This window comes from Onychomys torridus, chromosome 5, assembly GCF_903995425.1.
Source record: "Onychomys torridus chromosome 5, mOncTor1.1, whole genome shotgun sequence".
Classification (NCBI taxonomy): Eukaryota; Metazoa; Chordata; class Mammalia; order Rodentia; family Cricetidae; genus Onychomys; species Onychomys torridus.
In genome coordinates this window covers 31,563,178-31,588,579 of record NC_050447.1, presented here as the reverse complement: position 1 = coordinate 31,588,579, position 25,402 = coordinate 31,563,178, and the positions used below count along the sequence as shown (strand labels likewise).

The 25,402-nt window shown below is 42.3% G+C and overlaps 1 protein-coding gene and 1 long non-coding RNA gene across 2 annotated transcripts; one reads left to right on the top strand and one right to left on the bottom strand.

The window, feature by feature from the left end:
• Positions 1 to 5,301: 5,301 nt before the first annotated feature.
• On the bottom strand, positions 5,302 to 12,950 carry LOC118584549 (CKLF-like MARVEL transmembrane domain-containing protein 2). The gene is made up of 4 exons (XM_036188850.1): positions 12,807 to 12,950; positions 12,537 to 12,695; positions 5,965 to 6,066; positions 5,302 to 5,388 (listed from the first exon to the last, which is right to left on the bottom strand). The coding sequence occupies exons 1-4, from the start codon at positions 12,948 to 12,950 to the stop codon at positions 5,302 to 5,304; spliced, it is 492 nt and encodes a 163-aa protein (XP_036044743.1).
• A 3,450-nt stretch (positions 12,951 to 16,400) lies between these two features.
• On the top strand, positions 16,401 to 23,702 carry LOC118584421. Its single transcript, XR_004945032.1, has 3 exons — positions 16,401 to 16,505; positions 16,589 to 16,734; positions 22,473 to 23,702. It is a non-coding gene; the product is annotated as an uncharacterized LOC118584421 (long non-coding RNA).
• Positions 23,703 to 25,402: the final 1,700 nt, after the last annotated feature.

Sequence of the window (25,402 nt, the reverse complement as noted above, 5' to 3'; positions counted from 1 at the left end):
ATATGAGGTAGATATGAATCTACTCTGAGAAAAAAGATAAAGAATAATAGAATAAATGGGTAGATCACTGAATCTATTGTAAGAAGAAAAAGGGAAGATATAAAAATGACAAAAGGTAGACTACTGAATCTATTATGAAAAGAAAAAAGATATAATATAGATATGATAAGATAAAAAGGTCAGTTATTGAACCTACATTTAAAAAGGAACTACTTGGTTTAAATAGGATAAGTAATGAAAATTTTTGTCTGAGTTTATCAAATATTATTGGACTGGACATTGTCAAAAAGTATATAATGGAATTTTTATCTGAATTTGTCAAATGTTAATGGACTAGACATTGTTAAGGTAATTCTTGACTATATATATTGTATATACTTATTGAATAGTTTTTCTTGCATTAGTTATAAGCTTTTTTAAATTTTAGATGAACAAGGGGAAATGTGTTGGTATTGTGTTCCCCAAAATATTGTATACCCTAATAAATTTATCTGGGTTAGAGTACAGACAGCCACTAGATACAGAGGCTAGAAAATGGTGGCACTCACACTTTTAATCCTAGCATTCCAGAGACAGAAATCCCTCTGGATCTCTGAGTTTAAGGCCACACTGGAAAACCGCCAGGCATGGTGACACATGCCTTTAATCCCAAGAGGTGAGCCTTTAATCCCAGGGAGTGATGGCAAAAACAGAAAGATATATAAGGCCCAGGACCAGAAACTAGAAGCAGTTGGCTGGTTAAGCTTTTAGCTGGTTAAGCTTTCAGGCTTTTGAGCAGCAGTTCAGCTGAGATCCACTTGGATGAGCACTCAGAAGCATCCAGTCTGATGAAACAGGATCAGCTGAGGAATTGGCAAGGTGAGATACTGTGGCTTGTTCTGTTTCTCTGATCTTCCAGCATTCACCCCAATAACTGGCCTCGGGTTTGATTTTATTAATAAGACATCTTAAGATTCATGCTACACCAACCCTTTTAAATTAAATGATGACAAATCTGAATGACCAAAAACCTACCTATCTCATGTGTTCTGTCCTGTAGTCTTTCTTGCCTCTACCCCTCATGTCTGTAGCCAAGATCTTCAGGAGATCTCCCCCAGTCAAATCTGATCTTTATTAATTTTGAAGGAAACTGTATTTTTTTTCCTGTAGAAACAAATTATAATTTTTTCCCAAACATAATATATCTTTTCACTTTCGTTTTGAAGCCAAGACATCCTAAAGTATATAGGCTGGTTTAATTCAGCAGTTTTTTAGGCAGTGTCAGGACAGGAAAGGGTTAAAGTGGGAAAGTAGCCATGGAAAGCACCTTGGTGGAGGGAGGTGTTATCACAAGGCTATAAATTGTATCAACAGTGAAGAACTTGGCTTTAGGAGGGGAGGGGTAGCAATAGCTGCATGGTGAGCACAGAGTGCCTGGCAGTCAGTATTCCTGCAAAAGATCATTAGCTTCCTCAGCTGAACAATTAACTGCAGATGCGCTGTTTGGCATTTTAAGTCCCTAAAATATGACCAGACAAGGTCCAGGGGCAGTGGAGCTTACTGCCTGTCCCATAATAGTATTTTTTAAGAACACAAAAGAGAACAAACAGAACATAAACACATACAAGTAAAAAGAAACGCTCCAGTGTTTGAAAAAGACACTGAACAGATGCAGACAGTAGGTCCCATGCTTGAGCCTCACCCATATGACAGGAACCTTCCCATCAGTGGCTATTATAACCAGATCAGAGCTTCCTAACTCCAACAGATTGGAACTCCCTGGTTACATCGGAAGAGAGTTCTGAGCATCCTCAGACTTCCTGACCAGTTAACTGTGCATCTGCCCTGCTTCCATTAGTCTACAGTTTTGTGTCTGGTCACAGACCAGATCCAGTTTTTTTCTTTGTCCAGTCCCAAACCAGAACAAAGACAAAACGAAGATAAAATAAAGGCTTACAAAGACACACTCAGACTCACCAATCAGCGGAGAACAGAATGTGCTCTCCTAGAATGTTCCATTAATGAGTTACGGACACACAAAAATAGAAAATAAGCAGCTCAAACTCAATGTCTGAATCAAAAATGTCTCCCATGGGCTCATATTTTGAACAATGGATCCCTAGCTTGTGACACTATTTTGAAGACTGTGAAGCCTTTAAGAGCCTGGGGCATGGTTGGAAGTATATCACTAGGGGTAGTTCTTTGAAAGTTGTAAATAACCCTCTGGTTTTAAATGCCACATGCTCCTGCTGCCATGGACTTGCTGTGATGGACTGATACCTTTCTGAAACCATGACCCAAACAAACTTTCCCTCCTTTAAGTTGGTTTTGTCAAGTATTTTGGTTGCGGGAATGTAAAAATGTGATTAAGCACAAAGGCAGGCAATGAGACACTAAAACTGCCTGCTGAAATGGTTTAAAGGTGTGTGTGGTGGTGGTGGGGGACAACACTACCAAGTACAGGCAAACATGGGGAGCAACTGGAATTGTACCAAAAGGAGAGTGACATCCATCAGAGTTCTTTCTCTTTTTCCTTCCTTCCTTCCTTCCTTCCTTCCTTCCTTCCTTCCTTTCTTTCTCTTTCTTTCTTTCTTTCTTTCTTTCTTTCTTTCTCTCTCACTCTCTCTTTCTTCCTTTCTTTTTTTAATTTTTGCATGTGTATGTATATGGGGTATGCATGCATGGATGTGGGTACATATGTGTACATTCATCTCATGACATCAAGAGCTTTCCTTAGTTATTCACCTTATCACCTGAGGCAGGGTCTCTTACTTGAACTCTATAGGAGTTCTTTTCTACTACTGTGATAAGACATTGTGACCAAGGCACCTTATAGAAAGGTTGATTTGGGGCTTGTGGTTTCAGACAGTGTCCTAGTCAGTGTCCTATTGCTGTGAAGAGACACGGTGACCAAGGTAACTCTTATTTAAAACAAGCATTTAATTGGGGGCTTGCTTAGAGTTCAGAGGGTGAGCTCCATGATCAATATGGCAGCAGGCAGGCAGACATGGTGCTGAGAATTTACATCCTGATCTACAGGCAAGCAGAGAGAGGTGAGGGGTGATTTGGTGGAAGACTGGCCCTGCTGTGGGCTTTTGAAACCTCAAAGCCCACTCCCCAGTGGCACTTCATCCTTCCCAAAGAATTCCACTCACTAGGGACTTAGTGTTCAGACATATGAGCCTATGGGGGGCCATTTTCATTCAAACCTCCACAGAGGGTTAGAGTTTGTGATGGTGGAGTGGAGGTAGCCAGTGACAGGCAGCAAGGGCAGCAGCTGAGAGCTCACATCTTGAACCACAAGGAGGCGGCAGAGAGTGCCCAGGAGATGGAATGAGTCTTTTGAAACCTCAAAACCCAGCTCCGTGGCACACCTCCTCATCCTTCCCAAACAGTTCACTACCAGGGCACTAAGTATTCAAATGTGTGAGCCCGAGGGGTCCATTCTCATTCAAACTACCTGGAAGTCCGGCTATCCCCTGTGAAGGAGACCCCTTGTATAGTAGGGCCTCCCTCCCAGACCCTGGATCAGGCACAAACCACACCAAGACACTTGTTTTCACAGAGAGATCATTTATTAGGCAGGGAAGAGAAGTTAAAGTGATCGCTTTCTGACTCAGGCAGAAAAAACAGCAGCAAATGAACTTGCAGGTGTCATTTTTCAGAAGAGAATAAGGGGAGGTCTGTGTTAGAATGGGCTAGGATGGGGTAGTGTATTTTGATTTGGGATGTTAATTACAAGGACCAAAGGAAGCTTTTGATTTCTGGACTTCAATATTTTGATAGACTTTGGCAGTCAGCCTTAGGAGGAGGAAGTGGCCAAATGAGGGAATAGAGCTTGGTGGCTAGCTTTAGCAATGTTATCTAACAGTTTTTAGCAAGGCAGAGGGAATGGGAGAGAAGGGAAAGGCTGGCCAGAGCCACTGGCTCGCGTGGCCTAGTATCCCTTCACCTAGCATCTGCTGTATTCCTTTGACCTTGGTGTTTGACTCCCTGTTAACTCTATACTAAGTTCTCTTTGTTCCTCCAGGTCACTGCAGTGCACTTGCCCCTAGTTAACTTCTTGTTCTCTTTCTGAAATAGATGGAGACTTCCGTAGAAGCAATCTCCATTTAGTCAGCTACAATGAAATATAAATAAGCATGTGTGAAAAGACAACAGGACCTTAGACATGGTCCTCAAGGGCTTTACAGGGAGGGCGCAGCTCGTAGCTGGCTGGTGTGGTGATCTCACACGAGTCTTGAGCTCTCTTATTCATTCTCCCCTGTGTCCCAGGCTCTGACACTTTAGCCCTGATTTTTCACTTGAACCCTAGCTTCTGTTCTCACCAAAACTTCTGGGAACAACTTGCGGTTTTCACCATGGGACTTTCCCCTGAGAGCTCCTACATCAGTGTGGTATGTCCTTCTTTTACACCTGGCTTCTTTTGCTTAATCTGTAAGAGTCACTCATGTTTATTCTCTCAGCTGGTAATTCCTTATACTCCATTTTTGTGAAGGAAGCACAGTCTTTTGGGACATTGGCATCTTTCTAGGTTTTTGTCTGTTTGGATATTTTAGTATTACCATTACTCTTGGCTGGGTACACAGGAGAAGCATTCATGATTGCCCAGAAGAACAGAATGGGCAACTGTTGATGGCTTTAACCAAGAGCCATCTCTCTCGCCCCCAAGCTTTCTTCCTATAAAGAAAATGCCTCTTCAAAACTCAGCGTTGGCCTGTGGATTTCCCTTTTTGAGTTCCTGAGACAAGGACCTGGAACTAACTCCTGTGTTATGCACGCCTGAGGTGAGAAAGCGTGAGAAAGTCTGCTGTGCACTCCCAAGAACACCATTAGTTCCTTTCTCCGATTCACTCTTAGGACTCCAGGCTTCTACTTACAGATTTCCCTCCTTGGATGTCTGTTGGAGCCTTCACTCTTCCCTCAGGAGGATAACTCCCTTTCAGGGTGGGTAGAACCTCTAGAGCAGCGGTTCTCAACCTGTGGGTCGTGACCCCTCTGGGGCCTTTCCCTTAGCACCGAAATTTCCAGGAGTTTCTGTGTGATGAAGAGCACTGGATAAATGTTGACCAACTTTTAGTACAAAATCCATTTAAAGGGAAATTTTCTTTCCAAGAGGTGTTTATTGATGGAAAAGAAAAGTAGGCTAGAAAGCCGAGAAGGGGAGAGTGTAGAAAGGCCTGGCCGCAAAGCTGGCTGCCCTTCCTGACCGCGGGTGTCGCTGTCCACTCACTTCTTCTTGTCCTGTTTGTCCTCCATTTAATCCCTGTCCTCCTTCTCGCTCTCTCTGTGCCTACTCTCTATGATAGCCGTCTCCAGAGGTCAGTTGGGCCCCTTCTTGTTTCTGAAGTATTTGAATTGAAGACATATATCGACGAGAGCGAAAAATGCAGCAACTGCCATAAGAACCTAGGGAAACAAGTGCATCTGCATTGTTTTGACTACCCACCTAGAAGGCAGGCACAGACTCCACTCTTAGTCTCTCATCTGAGGTGATGCACAGTGTACCCCAAAACACCTCGATCCTAGACCCACCTTCAGTAGCCCTCCCTGGTGTCATGCCCAGTGTCCCCTCATTTCCTTTTTACTTTCTTTTCACATACAGGAGAGTCACAGGTGACTTGGCTGCCTTCTTAGACAACACATTTAGAAATGTGTCTTCTGCATTAGAAACAATTACCAACCTCTTAAATTTGCTTTGACCCAAGCTTTGTTTGTTTGTTTGTTTGAGACAGGGTCTCATGTACCCCAGGCTGGCCTTGAATTTACCATTGTGCCAAGGATGGCTTTGGACTTGGATCCTTTGCCTCTAACTCCTCCTGAGTGCCAGCATTGTAGATAGGCATGGGGTACTACACTAGGTTTTTGCAGTGTCATAGATCAGGCTAGACCAGCACTCTATAGACTCAGGAGCAACCAAGCCCATGGTCCCAGGATTTTTGTGACAGTGAATCAGGAACCCCGAGCTCAGCAGAAACACCTCACCAGAGCAGTTATATAGGGCTCATGGAACACTCGCTTAGTCTTCAAAGAAAAAGCAATGCCGCCTCCGAGGAACACGCAGGAGAAGAGGTTGTTGAAGATTTCCTGAAAGTGGGAGAGATAAGCTAGTCTTAGATAGCTGTGCCCCATGCTCCCCAGAAACAACACAGTATCCTCCATGTAACCATGTTCAAATGACCCTCCACCCCAATAATTTAAAATATACACAGGCAAATATGTTTCTGCCAAGCAGTTCAACCAGCGGCTCCCTGCTGGCCTCTGTGAGTGCAACAGAGAGTCCACACTTAACTGCTGTCAGTCCAGGTGAGCCACAAATACCATCTTGCCTAAAACACCAGGCATCTGGTGCATATCGGTAGTCTTGTAAATAAATGCATAGGCTACTTTGTGGTCTCTCTGTTCGGTACTTCCCCTCATCATTTCTGTACTCTCCTCTCTGCAGCTTCCGTGGACAGTATTGCTGTTGCCAGGAGGTTCTTGCTCTCTGACTTAACTCTGGGAGCCTTGCTGCTCCCTCTACACCCAACCCTGCCTTACCCCTGGATCACCTTCCTTGACTGCTTCCTCCTTCATCATTTTTTTCTTTTCATTCCTTGGGGATTTGGTCTTCCTTTACCACATACAAACTTTCTTCTCCCAACACAGAACAAAACCAACCAAAATTCTATGTATTTGTGCCCATTGTCCCATTTTCTATTAGTTGTGTTTTATCTTAGAATGTTCAAATTTTAAATTGTTTTTATTTTAGTGGGATGTACAATCTCTCCTGCCAATATTCCTAGTACTCTCATTGAATGTTCTGTCCAACTTTCTTTTACAAAAAGTTTTGCTTATTTTTATTTTATGTGTATGAGTGTGTTGTCTGCATGCTTGTAATCATACCAAATGTGTGTAGTGCCTGAGAAGGCCAGAGAGGGAATTGGATTCCCTGCAGTTGCAGCAGCTTGTGAGCTGCTTGGGTGCTGGGAACCCAACCTGGGTCCTCTGCAGGAGCAGCCAGTGCTCTTAACTTCTTAGCCAACTCACCAGCTGCTGTCCCAGGGTTTCAATGCTACCTCTGTCATATACAAGTTGCAGTATGTGTATACTTCTAAATTCTCTGATCTAGTCCTATGTTAGTATACCATTATAAAATACAATAGGCTGGGTGGCTTAAACAACAGATGTATATCCTCTCAGAGTTCTGGGTCTGGAAGGAGGAAGAGCAAGGTCCCAGAGCACTCTCCCTGGCTGGAGACAACTGCCCTTTCCTCTCTATCTACATATGACCTTTCATAGGACCTGTCTTTTCCTGGAATGATACTAATCATTTTGGATCAGGGTCCCAACCTTAATTTTTCTGTTTAATTTTAGTTGCTTCCTCAAAGGCCCCATCTCAGGATATAAATCCAGGGAGGACACAAACATTCCATTTGTAACAATTCCATTAGTTGATCTACGATCTAGCACCAAATCTTAGGGTAAATCATATTAGTTATATACAATGATGGGCTCATTATATTTTATTTAGTAATTTATTTATTTTTACTTTATTTGTATTGGTGTTTTTCCTGCATGTATGTCTGTGTGAGGTTGTCAGATCTTGGAGTTACAGACAGTTGATAGCTGCCACATAGGTGTTGGGAATTGAACCTGGGTCCTCTGGGAGAACAGTCAGTGCTCTCAACCACTGAGCCATCTCTCCAGCTTCCCCATTATATTTTAATACATGTATATAAAGTAATCGGTCACATTACCTCCCTCTCCCTGTCACTTCTCTCTGTCTTTCTTCCCACTTTGGCTACTCTACTTCTTTCCAACTATCCTCACCTCCTTCCTCTTGTTACAATGCATTTGGCATCCTAGGACACTGCGTTGCATGGACTGTGCATACATATTCCTCTCTGAACAATGCGCATAACGACCTGTAAGCAACCTGGGACCCCCACCTGCATCAAACTACTAGTGGAATAAGTTCCTCCTCCTCTTAATGACTTGGGCAATTTCTACCCAAATTTATTCAGTACTGTGGAGGGGTCTATGAAAGGTAAGCTAAAACTGTGTTTTCAAGAGAACTTTTAGGAAGAATCCCCTATTTACCATCTTATGACTGTGCATATTTGGAGTTGCATATGATTAAAATCAGATGCATATGGGAAGGGATATGCAAGAGCTTATGTAGTCCAAGCGTAGTAGTCTTAATAGAGAACCACCCAAATTACACCCTTTGTAAGCAAACTCCTCTCCACTTGAGCCCCATAAAGGAAGTCCCAAACAATAACTGAAGGAAGCCCCAAGCAATAGCTGAGGCCCTTTGATTACCTTCACTTGGGTAGCTGCTGTCAGTCTTGACTGTGGATCTGCCTGTTCAATGGCTGCACTTTGCACAGAGATTACTGGTTACTTTGCAGTCTCTGTGGGCTTGAATAGGAGGCTAAGAAGCCAAAAACACCTTGCCAGACCTCCACCACCAATAACAGTATAGCCTAACCTGGCCTCAACTTGCTGGGTAGCTGAGGCTGGTTTTGAACTTCTGATCTCTTGCCTCAACCTTCCAAGTGTTAGAACAGAGGTATATGTCACCACATCTGGTGGCAGATGCTTCATTTATTTTCAGCCATATCTTAGCATATGGATTTCAACCTGAATTCTTTAGCTGTCTGATAAGTTAAAATGCCCAGTGCTCTCTCACTATTATTCAGCAGTTTCTTTCTTTATTACACATTCTCATGGCCAGTGATGGCGGCACATTGCCTTTAATCCTAGCACTCAGAAGGCAGAGGCAGGCAGATTTCTTGAGTTCAAGGTCAGGCTGGTCTACAGAGTGAGTTCCAGGACAGCCAGGACTACACAATGAAACCCTGTCTTGAAAAACAAAAACAACGAAAACAAAAACCCAACAAAAAGACAAACAAAACAACAACAAAATGCTGTGGCTATCACTCTGTATAAATAAAATGCTGTTTGGCCAGTGGCCAGGCAGGAAGTATAGGTGGGACAAGAGAGAAGAGAATTCTGGGAGGTGGAAGGCTGGGGCAGAGAGAGACGCTGCCAGCCGTTGCCATGACTAGGAGGATGTAAGGTAATGGGAAGCCACGAGCCATGTGGCAAAGTATAGATTAGTAGAAATGGGCTAAATATAAGAGTAAGGGCTAGACAATGCAATGGCCAAGCAGTTTAAATAATATGAATGTCTGCGTGTTTATTTTATAAATGGGTTGTTGGACTAATCAGTCTTGGTGGGGGGGGGGGGGCTGGACAGCAGCTCTCCAACTACAACAAAACATTCTCCTGGTTGCTCTAAGTTACAAGCAAGATTTCTGAAACATTTGTTGCCAGTGTTCCCCTAGTTTAACCATTGCTACTGTAGAGGGACAAAGTTTTGGGGTTCTATATTATGCATATTTAGATGATGTCAGTTTCATTAAATGTACAACGTTCTTGGCTTTGATCACTTTAAATGCTTCTTCTCCAGTCTCTTGTATGGAATTCTGATTTTGTATTCTGTGCCTCATCTTCTCCTTCATTCTCCTTCTGTTTATCTTTCAGGGCTAGTTCTAGCTAATTCTCCCATACCTGTCAACTCACTCATTCTCTTTAGTTGTGTCAGATCTGCTCACTCATTCTGTATATGTATTTATTTGTATTTGTTTTATATGCATGAGTGTTTTTCCTGCATGTGTATATGTGCATCACATGTGTGTCAGTGAGTGGAGGCCAGAGGAAGGTCAGATCCTCTGAAACTGAAGTCACAGGAGGCTAAAAGCCACCTGATATGGGTGCTGGGAACTGAACCCAGGTCCTCTGTAAGAGCAACAAGTATTCTTAACTACTGAACAATCTCTCTAGAGAAATTCCGACTCCCTCAACAACCTTTTGTTTAGACAAGGTCTTGCTTTGTCTCAGGCTGTCCTTGAACTCATGAGCCTCCTTCCTCAGCCTCCTATGTGCTGGGATGACAGATTGTGCCACCACACTGGGCCCTGATCTGCTTTTTAACTCATCTGTTCACATTTTTACTTCAAGAATTGTATTTTCTATTATAGACATTAAACTCTGCACTTTAAAAATGGTTTATTCTGTCCCTACAGTCTTTTTGTTGTGGTTTGTTTTTCAATATAGAGTTTCTCTACGAAACCCTGGCTGTCCTGGAACTGGCTCTGCAGTCTAGGCTGGCCTAGAACTCAGAAGTCTGCCTGCCTCTGCCTCTGCCTCCCAAGTGCTGGGATCAAAGGTGTGTGCCACCATTGCCCAGTGTTATAGTCTTATTTTATCTGCAATCGTTTAAACAGCATTATGTTCTCACATCACAGCTCATCTATGGTCTCTGAGTCTCAGGATTCTATTCTTCCAACTTGTTTCATTTATTTATCTTTTGATACCAAATTTTTGTTATGAGTTCAGGATGGCCTTGAAATCAGTTTTCCTGTTTTGGCTTTTGAGTGTTAGGATTATATACATATCCTATGTAAACACAGACCATGTGTGCCAATTTTTGATTCTTAGTTTGGAGAATTTTCAAAAGACCAAGTGTATCACAAATCACATGCTTTGGCTGTGGTTCTGCATTTATTTCTGTTATGAGTTACCATAAGGCCAAGAAATGAGTATTCTAGACTCTGGGCAGCAAAAATTCAGATTCCCAAATGTATGTAAGAGAAAGGTCTTAGCTTTCCCATTCTCAAAGAAAACTCAGGCCTCCTGTCCCCACTCCCACAGGTCAAGAAGAGATCAATGTTTCCTGCTTCTTTGTGTTGGGAGTGTGTGTATATCTTCCTTCTCCATCTTTCCTCAGTGGGTGCAGTATTCTCTGGATGCTGGCTTGATTTTATAGGCCTCTGCTTGGCTTTGGCTTAAGGCCCTGTGCTGGCTAATTTTACATCCATTTGACATGAACTAGATTCAACTGAGAGGAGGGAGCCTCAATTGAGAAAATATCTCCAAAGATCCAGCTGCAGGGCATTTTCTTAATCAGTAATTGATGGGAGAGGGTCCAACCCATTATGAATCATGCTATGCCTGGGCTGGTGGTCCTGGGGTCTATAAGAAAGTAGGCTGAGCAAAGCATGGGAAGCAAGACAGAAGCAGCATTCCTCCATGGCATCTGCATCATGTCCTGCCTCCAGGTCCCTGTGCTGCTTAAGTTCTTATCCTGACTTCCCTTGATGATGAACTGTGATGTAAATGTATAAACTGAATAAACCCTTTCCTCCCCAAGTAGCTTTGGTCATGATTGTTTTGTCTCAGCAATAAAAACCTAAACTAAGACAGGCCTCATCTCTTGTCTTGAGAGTATTTGAAAATCCATATCTCAAGTTCCTGAGATGGTACCTCATGAGTCACTCCCAACCATCTACAGCTTGTACTGTCACTACTGCTGTTTTCCATCTCAAGAACCTCTGCATCCTATCTCGATTCCTTCCCTCTTCTTCCTCCTTCTCATCCCTCCATTCCTTCCTCTCTCCTTCATTCCCTCCTTTCTTCCCTCATTTCTCTTCCTCCCTTCCTTCTTTCAGCTGGGCTATTTAGGTAAGCAATATTGGTTACATTTCCATCACTATGTTTAGGTTAAGTAGAGGAGGATTGACTTTCATGGTTTGGTGGGCGGTATTTTACTGGATCTTTTCAGTCCCTTAACTGGACACATGGTCTCCATCTTTTTGTCTTCTGTGCATTCTATTTCCAAGAGTTTTCATTTTTAGTTCTATGTCCTTCCGTCCTGTACTGGACGTCTTCATGAGGACTGATGGATCCCTGGACACTAACAGCTTTTAACAAAAGGGCAGATAGTAGGTGATCACAGCTATCAGAATCATATTTCATTAAGTTTTGATTTTTTTTTTTGTTTCTTGCTATTAACTAGTTGAAATGAGTTGGAGGGAAGGTTATTTGACTTTTGGCAATTCACTTGCTGTTTTGTAAGTGTAATGAAATGGGGGAACAGAGGTCTCTAGAGGTGGATAATGAGCACAGGGAGTTGGAAGCTGAGGTGTTAATTGTCTATGAGGGAGTTAGGTGGGTACACTTGGTGATTCCATTATGTGAGGTGAGGGAATTTGAGTCATGAGCCCTAAGACACAATGGCAAGAAATTTATATGTATTCAATCTCCCTACAGATTGTTGCAGACCCTCAGGTACTGATAAGGGACTAGAGGAAGGGATGCTTGAGTGACTTACCAAGCTCAGCCTCACCCCATTGGATGACTATTTCAGGTTGACCATGCTTCTGAATCATTCTTTATGTTCATCAGAGACCTGATATTGTTTTAGTCATGCTTGAAATTTGCTTCATTTTACCTTACTGGTTTATGCAGAGTTTGATTTTCTTTTTTGAATCCTGGAATGGTATTCCAATGAGATGTATGCCAGCAAAAGCATTAGCAGAAATGGCTGGTTGTTACAGCCTTCTCTATTTGTGAGGCTAGCACCCAACACAGTTTTGGGGATCATTTTCTGCCTGGCTTCCCTTCTACAACCCAGCTTCCCAGCCTGAGCACCAGTAGAGGAGGCAAGGTTGTCTTTTTCCAGGTGCTAGAATGTGACTGGCACCGTATTCCCTACAGTCTTTACGTACAGCGACAGGCCAGAAGATGAAGGGCATGTATCTGTTGATGGCGAAGATGTAGAGGAAAATGAAGAAAGCGAAGATGGATATTTCCATAGTGAGGACCAGGATCAGGATCGGGTTTGTGGTCACTTTTCCAAAGAAGTGTAGCCCAGCACTCAGGCAGGCCTGGGTGGAAAAATAAGTACACCTGAGCTGCTGCAAGGACTCCCCCCCCCCCCCCCCGGCTTCTGAGGCCCTCCCTTCCACAGACACCCCTAGAATTCCAATCCAGCTTACCACACTCACAATCTTGACCACGGCGTGGCCCCCCAGCCAGAACTCTTTATTGCTGTCTTTAAGTTCCCACTTGTAGCGTTTAAACCCCTTTCTTGTGCCCACATCATCCTTGGGCTGTACTTTGTGCTGGCCAGGCACTGCCATGGTAAGCAGTTGTTCTCAATTTCTCGGGGCTCAGACTTGCCTGCAGTCCTTGAACAGGCCCAGCTCAAGAGAGAGCCTGGTGTCTTCAGACCTGTTCAAGGGCGGCACTCAACTGACCGCTGGGACTGCAGAATTCTAACGCTTCTGGTTGGTCGGCGCGAGCACCTCATCTCGTGGACCAGCAGGATTGCCTCGACCCTGGCAGAGGCCAGAAATTCCCACCAGCCATGCAGCAACTTGCCCTAAGCACCACCTGTTCTAGTGAGGCCTTCCTTGGAAAGGAGTCCCAGGTGTGTGGCTGTTGCTCCCTGGGGTCCTGGCCCTCCCGACCTCCTGGGGCATCCTTGTGGAGGAGTGGGAGGTGTAACGCGACTTTTAGACAAGGGCACACGAGGAAGCAGAAGCGTTGCCGACTTAGCAGCCCTGTCTTTATGGTTACACACATGTGGGCTTGGGAGCTCATGAAGGCCTGGAGGGAGTGATTGATTATACGTGGAGTCTCTTCTAAATGCCGGGAAGGGCTGGGTGACTTCAGCAGAGCTTCTGCCTCAGTGGGGCGGTGGAGAGCTTAGTTTACATGCCCAGGGCTGTTTTCCATGTTATTCATGTTCTTGATGACCAATAACGCATCGATGAGACACAAGATTGCTGCCGAGAGGCACAGGATCTGTCAGACACAACACAGGTGGGAAGTAATGGTCAGATAGTTTACAACTGGCGCAGCGTCCATTTCTCATTCCTATTCCTATCCGAAGAGGTCAGGAGCTGCAACACTCCCTCCTGGCTGCTTGTAGGTCTGGTTTGTCTTTCCAAGAGAAAGGGAAACATTGGAGTTTGCTGCCCACAGTGGCCTGATCTTATAACTTGCTACTAGAACAGTGGTTCCCAACATGTGGGTTGTGACCCCTTGGACCTAATGACCCTTTCACAGGGGTCACCTAAGAAGAGTGAAAAACACAGATATGTACATCATGATTCCTAACAATAGCTAAGTTACAAAGTAGCAATGAAAATAATTTTATGGTTGGGTGTCAACACAACATTAGGAACTGTGTTAAAGTGTTGCAGCGTTAAGTAGGTTGAAAGCCAGTGCATTAGACAATGACCTTTGCAGTTCTGAGTTGAGTGCCTGGCAGAGTTGAGCCTGAGTGGTGAATGGTCTGGAGCTCTCTGAGGAGGGGACAGGTTTGAGATTCAGAAAACGCATCTGCAGTTACTATGAGATGAAGGGAGAGTGAACCTGGATAAGGCAGGAAGACATGGAGGTGGGCTGATGCCTGTACAGGCAAGAAGAAATGAAGGTGGGAGTGTGTGTGTGTGTGTGTGGGGGGCGACCATGGCAGTACAAAGCCCAACTGATGAGTTGCCAGATTGGGACCAGGGATGGCAACACCTGGTATTCCAGCCATGGATGTTTCTCTTTGTGGGCGACCTGGTGACAGTTTCTTAGTCGGTCTTGTTGCAGCCCCTGTGTGAGTTTCTTAGGGGAAAGGGATTGTTTCCAGTGCCCAACTCTAGCTTGGCACAATGCAGTGGGGCTAACAAATGTTTTCCAATTATGGATGAATTTAAAGAATTTAAATTCTTTTTAAAAGTTTCTTCAGGGACTGTAGAGATGGCTCAGGAATTAAGAGCACTGACTGCTCTTCCATAGATCTTGAGTTCAATTCTCAGCATCCTCAAATGATTTCCCGTAATGAGATCTGGTGCCCTCTTCTGGTGTGCATGTATACACACAGACACAACAATGTATATATAATAAATAAACAAATCTTTTTAAAAAAAGTTCTACATTCCTTTCTATTTTGTCTGTGTATTTGTGTGTGTGTGTGTGTGTGTGTGTGTGTGTGTGTGTGTGTGTAGGCCTGGAATTGCCACAGCACATGTGTGGATAACAGGTAGGAGTCACCTCTTTCCTTCCATTGTGTGGAGTCCAGCGCTTGAGCTGGGCTCATCATGCTTAGTGGCAAGTACCACTGAGACATCTTAAACTGTTTTCTTTTCTTGGTTAATTTTTGTCCACATTATTAAACCAATTCCCATTTCCTTACTCTTCCTATTCTTCAAACATTTGATTTGCTATCTTGTATTCCTCCATTTGTTATGGATTTAGGATCAGTTTATCTGAGCTTTGTGACCCAGGACAAAGTATTAACATACCCAGGTGTCTGTAAGTCTGAAAGTTTAAAGAAGTCAGGAGTCAGGGAAGTGGTGCTGTTGGAATAGTGTTGGCCTGGCATACACAAGGCTCTGGGTTTGATTCCCCAGCACTGTATAAACCAAGCATGGTGGCACATACCTATAATCCAGCATGGGAGTGGGGAATGTGTAGAAGCAGGATAATCCGAGGTTCAAGTTTATCCTTAACCACAGAGCAAGTTAGAGACTGGCATGGATTAGAGGCCTTATTTATAAAACAGTACTAATGTAGTGCCTAGACTTTGTTGGGCACACACTAGGTACTTTACCATAGGCAGTATCCCTTCTTCCTTGAACAAGCAGAGTTACCCAATTGTGATAGCCCCCACTTTATATCTGTGTTTTATATAGTTCTCTAGCCAAGAAAAAACAAACTGATAGTATGGTGGTTTGCATAAGAAGGGTCTCTACAGGGTCATGTATTTGAATGTTTGGTTCTCAGTTGTTGAACTGTTTAACAAGGATTAGGAGGCATTTCCTTGTTTGAAGAGGAGTGTCATTATGGGTGGGCTTTGAGGTTTCAAGAGTTCAAGTCAGGCCTAATCTTATTCTTTTCCTGCTGACTGTTGATCAGATGTGAGCTCTCCTCTACTGCTCCATCACAGTGCCTCTCTACCCACCGCCATGCTCCAAACCACGATAGTCATGGACTCATCCTCTGAAACTGTAAGCCAGCCCCCAATTAAATGCTTTCTTTTTTAAGTTTCCTTGGTCATGGAGTCTGTCTTCACAGCAATAGAATGGTGACAAAGACACCTATTTATAAGGATTTTTTCTTTTAGTATTTTATATGTAGTGTATATGATTCGCAAAAATTATTCTGTAGACTCAAAAACTTATTTGGAGAATATATTTTGTGAGGTTCAGGTTTGGCAACTTGACATCATTTGAAGATGTCCCTACAAGAAAGAGAAGGGGGTCTGGAGAGATGGCTCAGTGGTTAAGAGCACTTGCTACCCTTGTAGAGGACCCAGGTTTGGTTCCCAGGCCCCATGTGGAGGTTCACAGCTGTCCGTAACTCCAGTTCCAGCAGATCTTAAGTCCTCTCTTGACCTCCACTCTTACTTGCATGCATGTATACATATCTGCATACAGGCACAAACACACACAGACACATACACACACAACCAAAAATTAATAAGTCTTCCCTGTTCTGTTAATGTCATTATAACGGCTTTCCTTTTCAGGGTACTGAAGAACAGTATGGGCAATTCTGTTGACCATCTCTCATTGCCTGTACTGCAGAAGCATCCGGCTGAGGAGCAGAATGGGCATTCCCAGGATCTAGGTCTTAATACCAGATGTTGTTCTAACCTTTACTGGGGAGAGCTGTGCTCACACGTCTATTCAGCCCAGGTAGGTCTTCAATTACAGATCAAAGCAATGATTCAACTAAGTCTCACCTGGAGAACCAGTGAATTTACTATGTTTACTCACAGAATGATGGTTGAAGTGTTACAAGCAGAAGCATTGATGACTCAAAAGGCACAGTATCACTGACAACCCCAACATATCACAAATGATGCCTCATGGTGGCTGCCACCCTGGAGATGGGAGAGTCAACTACAGGCAGCCTGGCTACTTGGTGAGTCTCTCTGCAACTGTTTATTGCTTCTATAACTTTGGGGGAAGTCCTCATGAATTTTGTTAAGTTTCAGCTTTCCTAGACTGTGGGATTTGTTTTCCACCTAAGTCTCATGAGCATCTCTCCTCCACAAAGGAGGGAATGTTTGTCTGGAGGATATCCTGGCTACTTTTATGCCAACTTCACCTAAGCTAATGTCATTGGAGAGGAAGGAACCTCAACTGAGAAAATGCCTCCAGAAGATCAGCTGTAAGTAAGCAAGCCTATAGTTAGTTAATTACAAGCAAGCCTGTAATTAATTAATTTCCCTAATGATTGTTGGAATAAGACCTAGCCCATTGTGGGTAGAGATACATCTGGGATGGTGGTCCTAGACTCTAGAAGAAAACAGGCTGAGCAAGTCTTGAAGAGCAAGCCAGTAAACAGCACTCTTCCATTGCCTCTGAATCACCTTCTGTCTCTAAGTTCGTATCCCACTTGAGTTCCTGCCCTGACTTCTTTGGTGATGAACAGTGTGATATAGGGTTGCAAGCAAAATAACCCCTTTTCTTCCCAAGTTGCTTTTGGTAATGGTGTTGTATCATAGTAATGCTCATCCTAACTAAGACAGAGGAAATTTCTGTCTACAGATGTTGCCCTTCCTGCCTGTCTCCACCATCCTGAACCAGAATCGGCAGCCTCTTTTTAGCTCAACCCCTGTGCCACAGCCTAGTAAGCAGTATTCTCTCATGAGACCCTGCCCCTTGGTCAGCTTCAGGAATTCTCATACCACCCAAGACAAGGCTAAAGGCATCATGGCCCCCAAGGCCCAGCATGTTCCTCAGGTTTTCCTGACTGGGTTTGTTGTGGTAAAACAAACAAACAAACAGACATTAGAGCTAAAAGAAATGTTAGGGAGCCATCTAGATGGCTTATCAGTGAAGTTGCTTGTTTCTAAGCCTGATGAACTGAGTTTGATACCTGGAATCCCCATGGTAGAGGGAGAGAACCAACTCTCACAAGCTGTCCTCTGACATCCGTATACATGCTATGACACCGCCCACACAAAAACACAATACATAAATGTTTTAAAAAACAAAATAGTGTTCAGCATTAAAATAAAGAAGCCAGTAACACTAAGGATGAGAAATAAAAGGCCTTGCAGTTGTGTATGAGATAGACAAGCTGACTCTGGGAACAAAGTCATTATAGACAGGCCCAAATTCCCAACCTGGGGAATATATAAAGAGTACTGATGCCTGACAGGACCAAGAAGAAACTATAACAGGCTGCTCATTCTTCCCTCAGAGATCAGGTCTCAATTTCAGTTTCCTGAGACTGAGCAAGCTGTTTCTGAGAGGGCCACGAACAAAAGGAAATTAATCACTGATGCCCCTGTCTACAGGGACAAGGAGATAGGACACACCAAGCCTGGGCCACTGAGCCAGCCACTATAGTCAGTATGTGCGAGGCCAGGCAGCCTAGGACAAAGCAGCTCAAGGACAAAGCCTGGGACTTGTCCAGGCCTGCTCCCAAATGGATAATGTAACCCCCAACGAACCCTAGTCAATTAAAAGTTACTAATATGATTGCCACTCACACAAACCAGTCCTGAGTCTGTTCCTATGTAGTCTATAGACTCCCCCCCCCCCCACACACTTTATCCCCTATAAAAACCCTACCCCATTGCTACTCAGGGTCTTTCCTGCTGTTGCTGTGTCAGACAAATGGGGAGGCCCAAGTTAACTTGCAATAAAAAAGACTCTTTGCTTTTGCATTGGATTTGGTCTCTTGATGGTCTTTGGGGGACTCTGGGTACAACATTTTGGAGGTCCCACCAAGATTCCCCAAACCCACCACTGACCACCCTCCCTTGATTCTTATGGCACCTACTATCGGGTAACTTTCAGATTTGCCCAGGCAAGCTTTTTTGGTTTCTAGTTTCTATTTCTAGTTTCTGGCTGTTGGAGCTCCATCTGTGAATCCCACATAAGATCTAAACGGACACACTGGGTTGGGGCCCTTGGAGACATCCCATGGCCCTTCTGGTGGGCAGGAGATCCTTCTGGTGGGGATTGGATTCCCCTGGTTCCTTTGGAGAGCCTAAATGGGTCACAACTGCAAATTGTTAGTCTGATGTCTGTGTTCTGACTGTTACTATGCTACTGTTCTGTTCCATATGCTTCACAGGACTGGGTCCTCCTGCCAGTTGCCTCAGTTTTGATGCGCTGGTACTTGGTTGTCTATGCCATTGTTACTTGTTTCTCTCTACTAACCTCCCTTATTTTCTTGGAAGAGAAGGAGAGAGAGGCATGGTGAGGCTCTGGAGTTCTCTTGCTCTCAGGCCCGCAGCATGGGCGGGGCTGGTCTTGGTCTGCAAGAGAGGCGAGCAGTCAGCCGATGGCTCTCAGAGGGTGGGGGCACATGCTTTTGGTATAGACAAGCAGAGACAGGAACTATGGCTGGGGCAGCAGAGAGTTAGTTTACTGCTTACAAATGACAAGCTGCATGAATGCCAAAACAGAGAATCTGGGGTTAATTGTTAATTATTATAGTCAGAGGAGATAACAATTTTTTTTTCCAGGAACACTGGCAGCCAAGGACACACTCTGAGTCTACATCCCCCTCCCTTCTTTCCTAAGCCAAGTTCTTATTTAATATGATAAAATCAAGGTCTCTTGTGCTGGCCAGCAGCTTCCCACTTTAACCTTTCTCTGTCCTGATATTGCTTGAAAAAAAATATTAAATTACCAGCCTTTATACTTTAAAAAGCCTTGACTTTAGAATAAAAGTCAAAGATACATTATTTTTGGGAAAAATTATGCTTTTGCTTCCACAGGAAAAGAAAAAAAAATACATGAATTTTGGTAATTTGAATTCAATAGATTACAAATGCTTTTCATCATTTAAAAGAATTGATTACAAATTATTATTGATTAAGATAAGGAAAACTACTGCTAATCTCAAATGTTTTACATTGATACAGGTTTTTATGTATCAATATAAATATACATTTTATTATAATATATACATACATATATATATATATTTCTATTCTTGTTTGAAATATTATACCTATGCAATGTTCTAAACCTCTGGGAAGAAACCACAGGTGTTGTGAAGTGTCACAGCACAAGTGTGTGAGTCCATGTGGATCCGTGGAAAGAAGACTCAGAGGCACCTTAAGAATGAATTTAGCCTTTTTTGGCTGCAGGGGGTCCAGCCTCTAAGGACTGAAGCACTTTCCTTTCACCCAGGGCATTTTTACATTTTTATTTTTCTCTGTTTTTACAGTTTTGCCAGTTGATTTCCATATGCTCAAAACAAACAAACAAACAAACAAACAAACAAACAAACAAACAAACAAAAAACCCTGAAAGGAGCTCCCAAAAATACAATGCCAAGTGCAAATTCTTTGATTCATCAGGTACCATGATTTTCTGGGTTTCCTGAACCATGTTTTGCATAGACTTTGTATCCTTGGGAAATGCTCAGACAAGATTCACATAGGGCGACTAGAGAAACAAAAGGTACTTGTTAAAAAACCATGGATTAGGGCTAGGTGCTACTCTGTGGAGCCAGGCCAGGAGTAGCTAATCAGGAATACAGCCACACACAGGAAAGAACTTTGATGGAAATTTGCATGTTGTCTGAAAAACAAGAGAAGGCAAAAGACTGGAATAATGAAAGTAAAGGGAAATGATTTACCTGTGTCTGGCTGTATCAAAATAGGGAAAGGCCTGATCTAAAGGTCCATGGAAAATTATAAAAGGCCAGAAGTGATGTGAACTATGCTGAATTTGAAAAAAAACTATAAAACACATTGGGAATTTAACCATGTTGGATGAATTCTGTTTAATTTTCTTCATTTAGAAACAAATGATGAATCTTCATTGCAGAATACTTATATTAAAAATGGAACCATGCTCTTTAAAAGAGAGATGAAGACTGAGGTCCAAAACACAGGTTAATTATTAACCATCATATTATGGCCTTCTGGGTTACAGGGTTCTATATATTTGTCCTCCTATGAAAAAAGAGCATTACAGGGTTAAAGCTCTTAGCTATTCAGAGTTTCATAGAGAAGTTCAAATATATTTTTTTAAATTGTCAACATTGAATCTATGGTCTGTAATGAAAACTGCAGTCTAACTGCTCCTATAATATTTATAAATAGAGAAAATTCTTATAAAATATACTTATAAGAGAAAAGCAGAACCTGAGAGGTCCATTTGACCAATATATCTACAGGATAACAAATTGACCTGGTTATTGTTACCAAACAATGGTTAGAAATGTTTTCAAGACTAGGCCTAGATTTGTTTAGTTCAGATTTACTTAATAGATAATGGTTCTCAAACTTGTCAAAGATCCAATGAATGTGGCATTTAAATTATTTGATAAAAATCTTACTATAACAGATACTCCCAGCTCCTAGCAGTGACTCCCAAGGTCTCCAAAGAAGATATGGAACAACAACATGTCAATACCACCTGAAATGTTGACACCACCAACCACTGGGCAAGATGCCCAGACTCAGCACCTGCTGCCAGGGATCCTGCCTAGACTGGACAAATGAGGCACTGACAAAATAAGATCAGTCTTCCCCAAGTTCCTCCTTCAGAGGGAAAACTTTCACCTGATGGGCCCAGACTGATGCTGTCCTGACATCTGTCCTGCCAACACTATGAAGACTATAAGAGACTGGGAAGATGGCAGTCTGGCTAATGGGTAGTCTCTGTCATTTTTCTTAATAGGTTTGGAAGCTGCTTAGTCTGCACTCAGAATGTATCCTTCTCACATCTCTGATGGCATGGATGACTAGGCTAGCTTTAGCTTGGTCAGCTTAGCAACATTAGATAACCAGAGTTTTCCACAAGGTTGCAGCCACCTTATTAGTTAATTGATCAATGTATTAATTAATTAAAGCTACTAGATCTCTTGAAAACAAAGCAATCAGGTTTGCCCTACTCACAAGCTTCATATTAAGGGATAAACAGGTTTCAAACATAATTTGAAATGGCTGTTCTTAAATAATAACTGCTTATATTTCTAATAAAAATAAATTCTAAGGGTCTAAAAATATAAAGGTCTAAAGAAGAGATATAAAAATATTATGAAATTTCTTTCCTTCACCATATTGTTGTTGCATTGAAACTTCAAAAGTTCAGAATTTGACATTAATAGAGTTCTGACCAATAGAGCTAACAGAGGAATGACTGCTAATTATTTGAGTCACAAACTCAAGATTTTAGATTTCTTTTGATTGTCTTCTTACAGATACTTTCCATCAGGCCAAAGACATTTTAGTCCAATTTATACCTGGCTCTCAGGACAGAAGAAAAACATACATTTTTTAAGCTCAAATCTACAGTTTTTGTTAGGACTCAAAGATATGAGTCTACTTCTGCTGTTTTACAGATACCTGTTACCTGCTTTTTCTACAGTATGGATTTCAGTGCAAATCGAGAATGCTAATATATCTGGAACTTTTATATATTTTCATGAAATGAAAATTCACATAAACTTAAAAAAATCAGAAAAGGTCATAAAACTTGGATCTACTTCTCATAGGTCAAAAGTATTCCAGATAAATACAGCCTAAGTTCCCCCACCTCTCAGTTCCTGAGGATAGTATTTTTCTCTCTCCTGGACTTGGGACTCCTCCCCTCCCTCAATTACTGAGGCTATGGGTCTAAAAGTTCTAAATAAATTCATAAATTTTAACTCCTGTTTCTAATTTATATCTATTTCAACAGGTTTCCACTTGACTGACAGACATATCCAAGCATCATTTGCTGATGACAACCTTCTCCAAATGACTGTGACCTTGAACTTGCTGAAAACTGATATGGACCAATCCAGCTGATATAAATGCTATTTCTTCAGCTGGTCAATGAACCAGATGATTCTAAATTCCCTTCTTGACTAGCATTCTGGCTGTTAGGGCCCTGACAATAACATCCCAATGTCAGCAGGAGATAATTACAGAAGCAAAAACATCACATTTGCGCCCCTCGCCCCCCCATGTTAGATCAAAAGGGAATTTCTTGTCATAGGGAACCTGAGATAAAATAATAACTGGTTCCCATTCTCATTTCCAAGTTCCTTCAGGATAAGAAACTCTGTTGGTCATCATAGGGCTTTTTTGGCCCTTCTGCTTCTGCTAATTGCTATTGGCTCTTACATCATTGATGTCTTAACTAAATGATGATTCCTGTCTGGGTACCATTAAACTGATGATGCTAGAATCCCAATATCAGGCCTTGGACCAAACCAATGACACACTTGCAGATGGCAACAACCAAATAAGAGGAGGCACAGTTTGCTGTTGATAATGGGAAATGGTCTCTGTTTGGAACCACCTTACATGGCTATTGCCACCTCTGTAATCTCACTCCAAATCCAATGGGAGCCAGCTTCCTGATCCCACTGGAGGATACCTTATGGACATATATTTCTGGCTTCTTCCCCAAAGTTAATGTTCCAATTATAGATCAAAACAAAAAAACTCGTATATCCTGATCCAATTAGTCTCCAAAGAAATCTATTACCCTGATGATAAAGTCTTTTACCAAACAGAAACATCTCCAAGATTGGAGCTGATATACTACTCAAGGAGGAATAAGAGGACCAAGCAGACTTCATAACAGGCTGCTCAGTCTTTTCTCAGAGATCAGGCCTCAGTTTCAGTTTCCTGAGACTGAGCAAGCAGTTTCTTAGAGGGCCATGAACAGGGAGATAGGACACATCAAGCCTCGGCCACTGAGCCAACCCCTACTGAGCCAACCCCCTACAGAAGCTCAAGGAAAAAGCCTGGCATTTATCCAGTCCTGCCCCAAAATGGATAACTATAACCCCCAACTAACCCTAACCAGTAAAAAGTTACTAAAATGATTGCCACTCATACAAACAAAGAACCTGAATGACCAAAGAACCCATGGAGAAGCCACAAGTGACCTTCTATCTCTTCTCTTCCTCCATTCAAAAGGTCTGAGATCCATTCTCAGCCCTGCCTTACTATGTCCTGCCTTTCTATCTGTCCTCAGTCCTCCAAACCTCTATGGTTAATTTTGATCAGCTAGTAGCTGGCTGTGCTCTCTGACTCAAAGCAAGATTTATTGTTAGAATGCAATCAAAATATCATGCAACATTTCCCTTTTTTTTTGTCTAAATAAAAGTAAGCTTTTAACTCTAATATAGTAAAACTATATACAATAAAAACAATTACCAGGTAATAATTACTGTAAGATGAATTGCTAAATGGTCTTATTAATAAAATCCCAGAGCCAGATATTGGGGTGAAAAACTGAGAGATCAGAGAAATAGGACAAACCACAGACAACCTCACCTTGACACCTCAGTCTCCAAAGAGACCTACTTCCTGTATACACACACCTATATGCCTTTCTGTTCTGCCATCTCATTTCCTCTCTCTGCTGACCTACATCAATTTTTGTCTGTCTGTACAGACTTCCAGACCTTTATGGTTAGTGCTGGAATTAGAGGTGTGTACCACCATGCCTGGCTCTGTTCCCAGTGTGGCCTTGAACTCACAGAGATCCAGATGGATCTCTGCCTCCTGAGTGATAGGATTAAAGGCATGTGCTACCATTGCCTGACCTCTAAGTTTAGTATAGTGGTTGGCTTTTTCCTTTGATCCTCAGATAAACTTTATTAGGGTACACAGTATTGAGGGACACAATACATCCCCACAAATTACATTCACAATGTCCAGTTCATTTGAATTTGGCAAATTCAGAGAAAATACTCCATTGTCTATCATATATTAGTAAGTCCAAAGTTTTTTGTAACAACTTTACTTTTTATCCTAACTTGTATTACCAACCCAAAACCATCCTTTTGTGTCTCTCAACCTTACACACTTTACACCTCTTTTATGAGTTTCTTTTCTGAATTTGGTAACAAGGAAAACTGTAACTATAACTATCTAGTCTTCAAATCCATCAGAGACCCAAGATGGATATAATATTACCCAAGTAAACAGGAAATTTAGAGCAAACAACTTCTTAAAGTAAGAAATTACAGAGACAGCTGGCTGCCTGGCCATTCACCCAACATTCCTCTACAGTGTTGGAACATCCATCTTGGCCTACAGGCCTAGAATATCTGATAGACTTTTCTGCAAAGCAGGAAATTTGAAGGATTGTCCTGCCTTGTCTTGGCAAAATTTGGCAGTTGCTTTCTTTTGTGTCATGCTTGTCTGATTTGGAGAGCATACTGTCAGCAGTTGAGGGAAGGGTAGTTTCTTGCCCAGTGGCTAACTTTTGCCACAAAAAAGTAACTCCATATGGAGTTTCTTCTCTGCTCATCATCTTCTCTGAAGTAGATTAGTAGTGCCAGGGGCAGACATGTCTCATTGTCATAAAACCTATGTTATTAAAAACATCTTAAATGCTATTCTGTGGATGTCTGAAGTGTTTGGAGACCACTTGTCTATCAATATATCTCTGTTTGACCTTGAAAACATACCTAACTTGACTAAAAGTTTGATTGTAATAGGTGGCTAACTACTAACCTGCATTTATTTATTATCCTAAGTAGTTGGTAATAATAACTTTCAAGGACTAGAAATTTATATTACATTGTTAAATGATCTGCATAGGTACAATACCTTAAACAAGAGTAGAAATGTATGTATAGTATGTTCTAACAAAAATAACCTTAA

What these genes read in the sequence shown, in the direction of transcription:
- LOC118584549 (XM_036188850.1), bottom strand. Translation starts at nt 12,950, where the DNA reads ATGGCAGTGCCTGGCCAGCACAAAGTACAGCCCAAGGATGATGTGGGC. An exon ending in TGGTCAAGATTGTGAGTGTG is followed by an intron (nt 12,696 to 12,806) that starts GTAAGCTGGATT and finishes TTTTCCACCCAG; the next exon opens with GCCTGCCTGAGTGCTGGGCT. An exon ending in AGCCCTATATAACTGCTCTG is followed by an intron (nt 5,389 to 5,964) that starts GTGAGGTGTTTC and finishes TTGTTTCCCTAG; the next exon opens with GTTCTTATGGCAGTTGCTGC.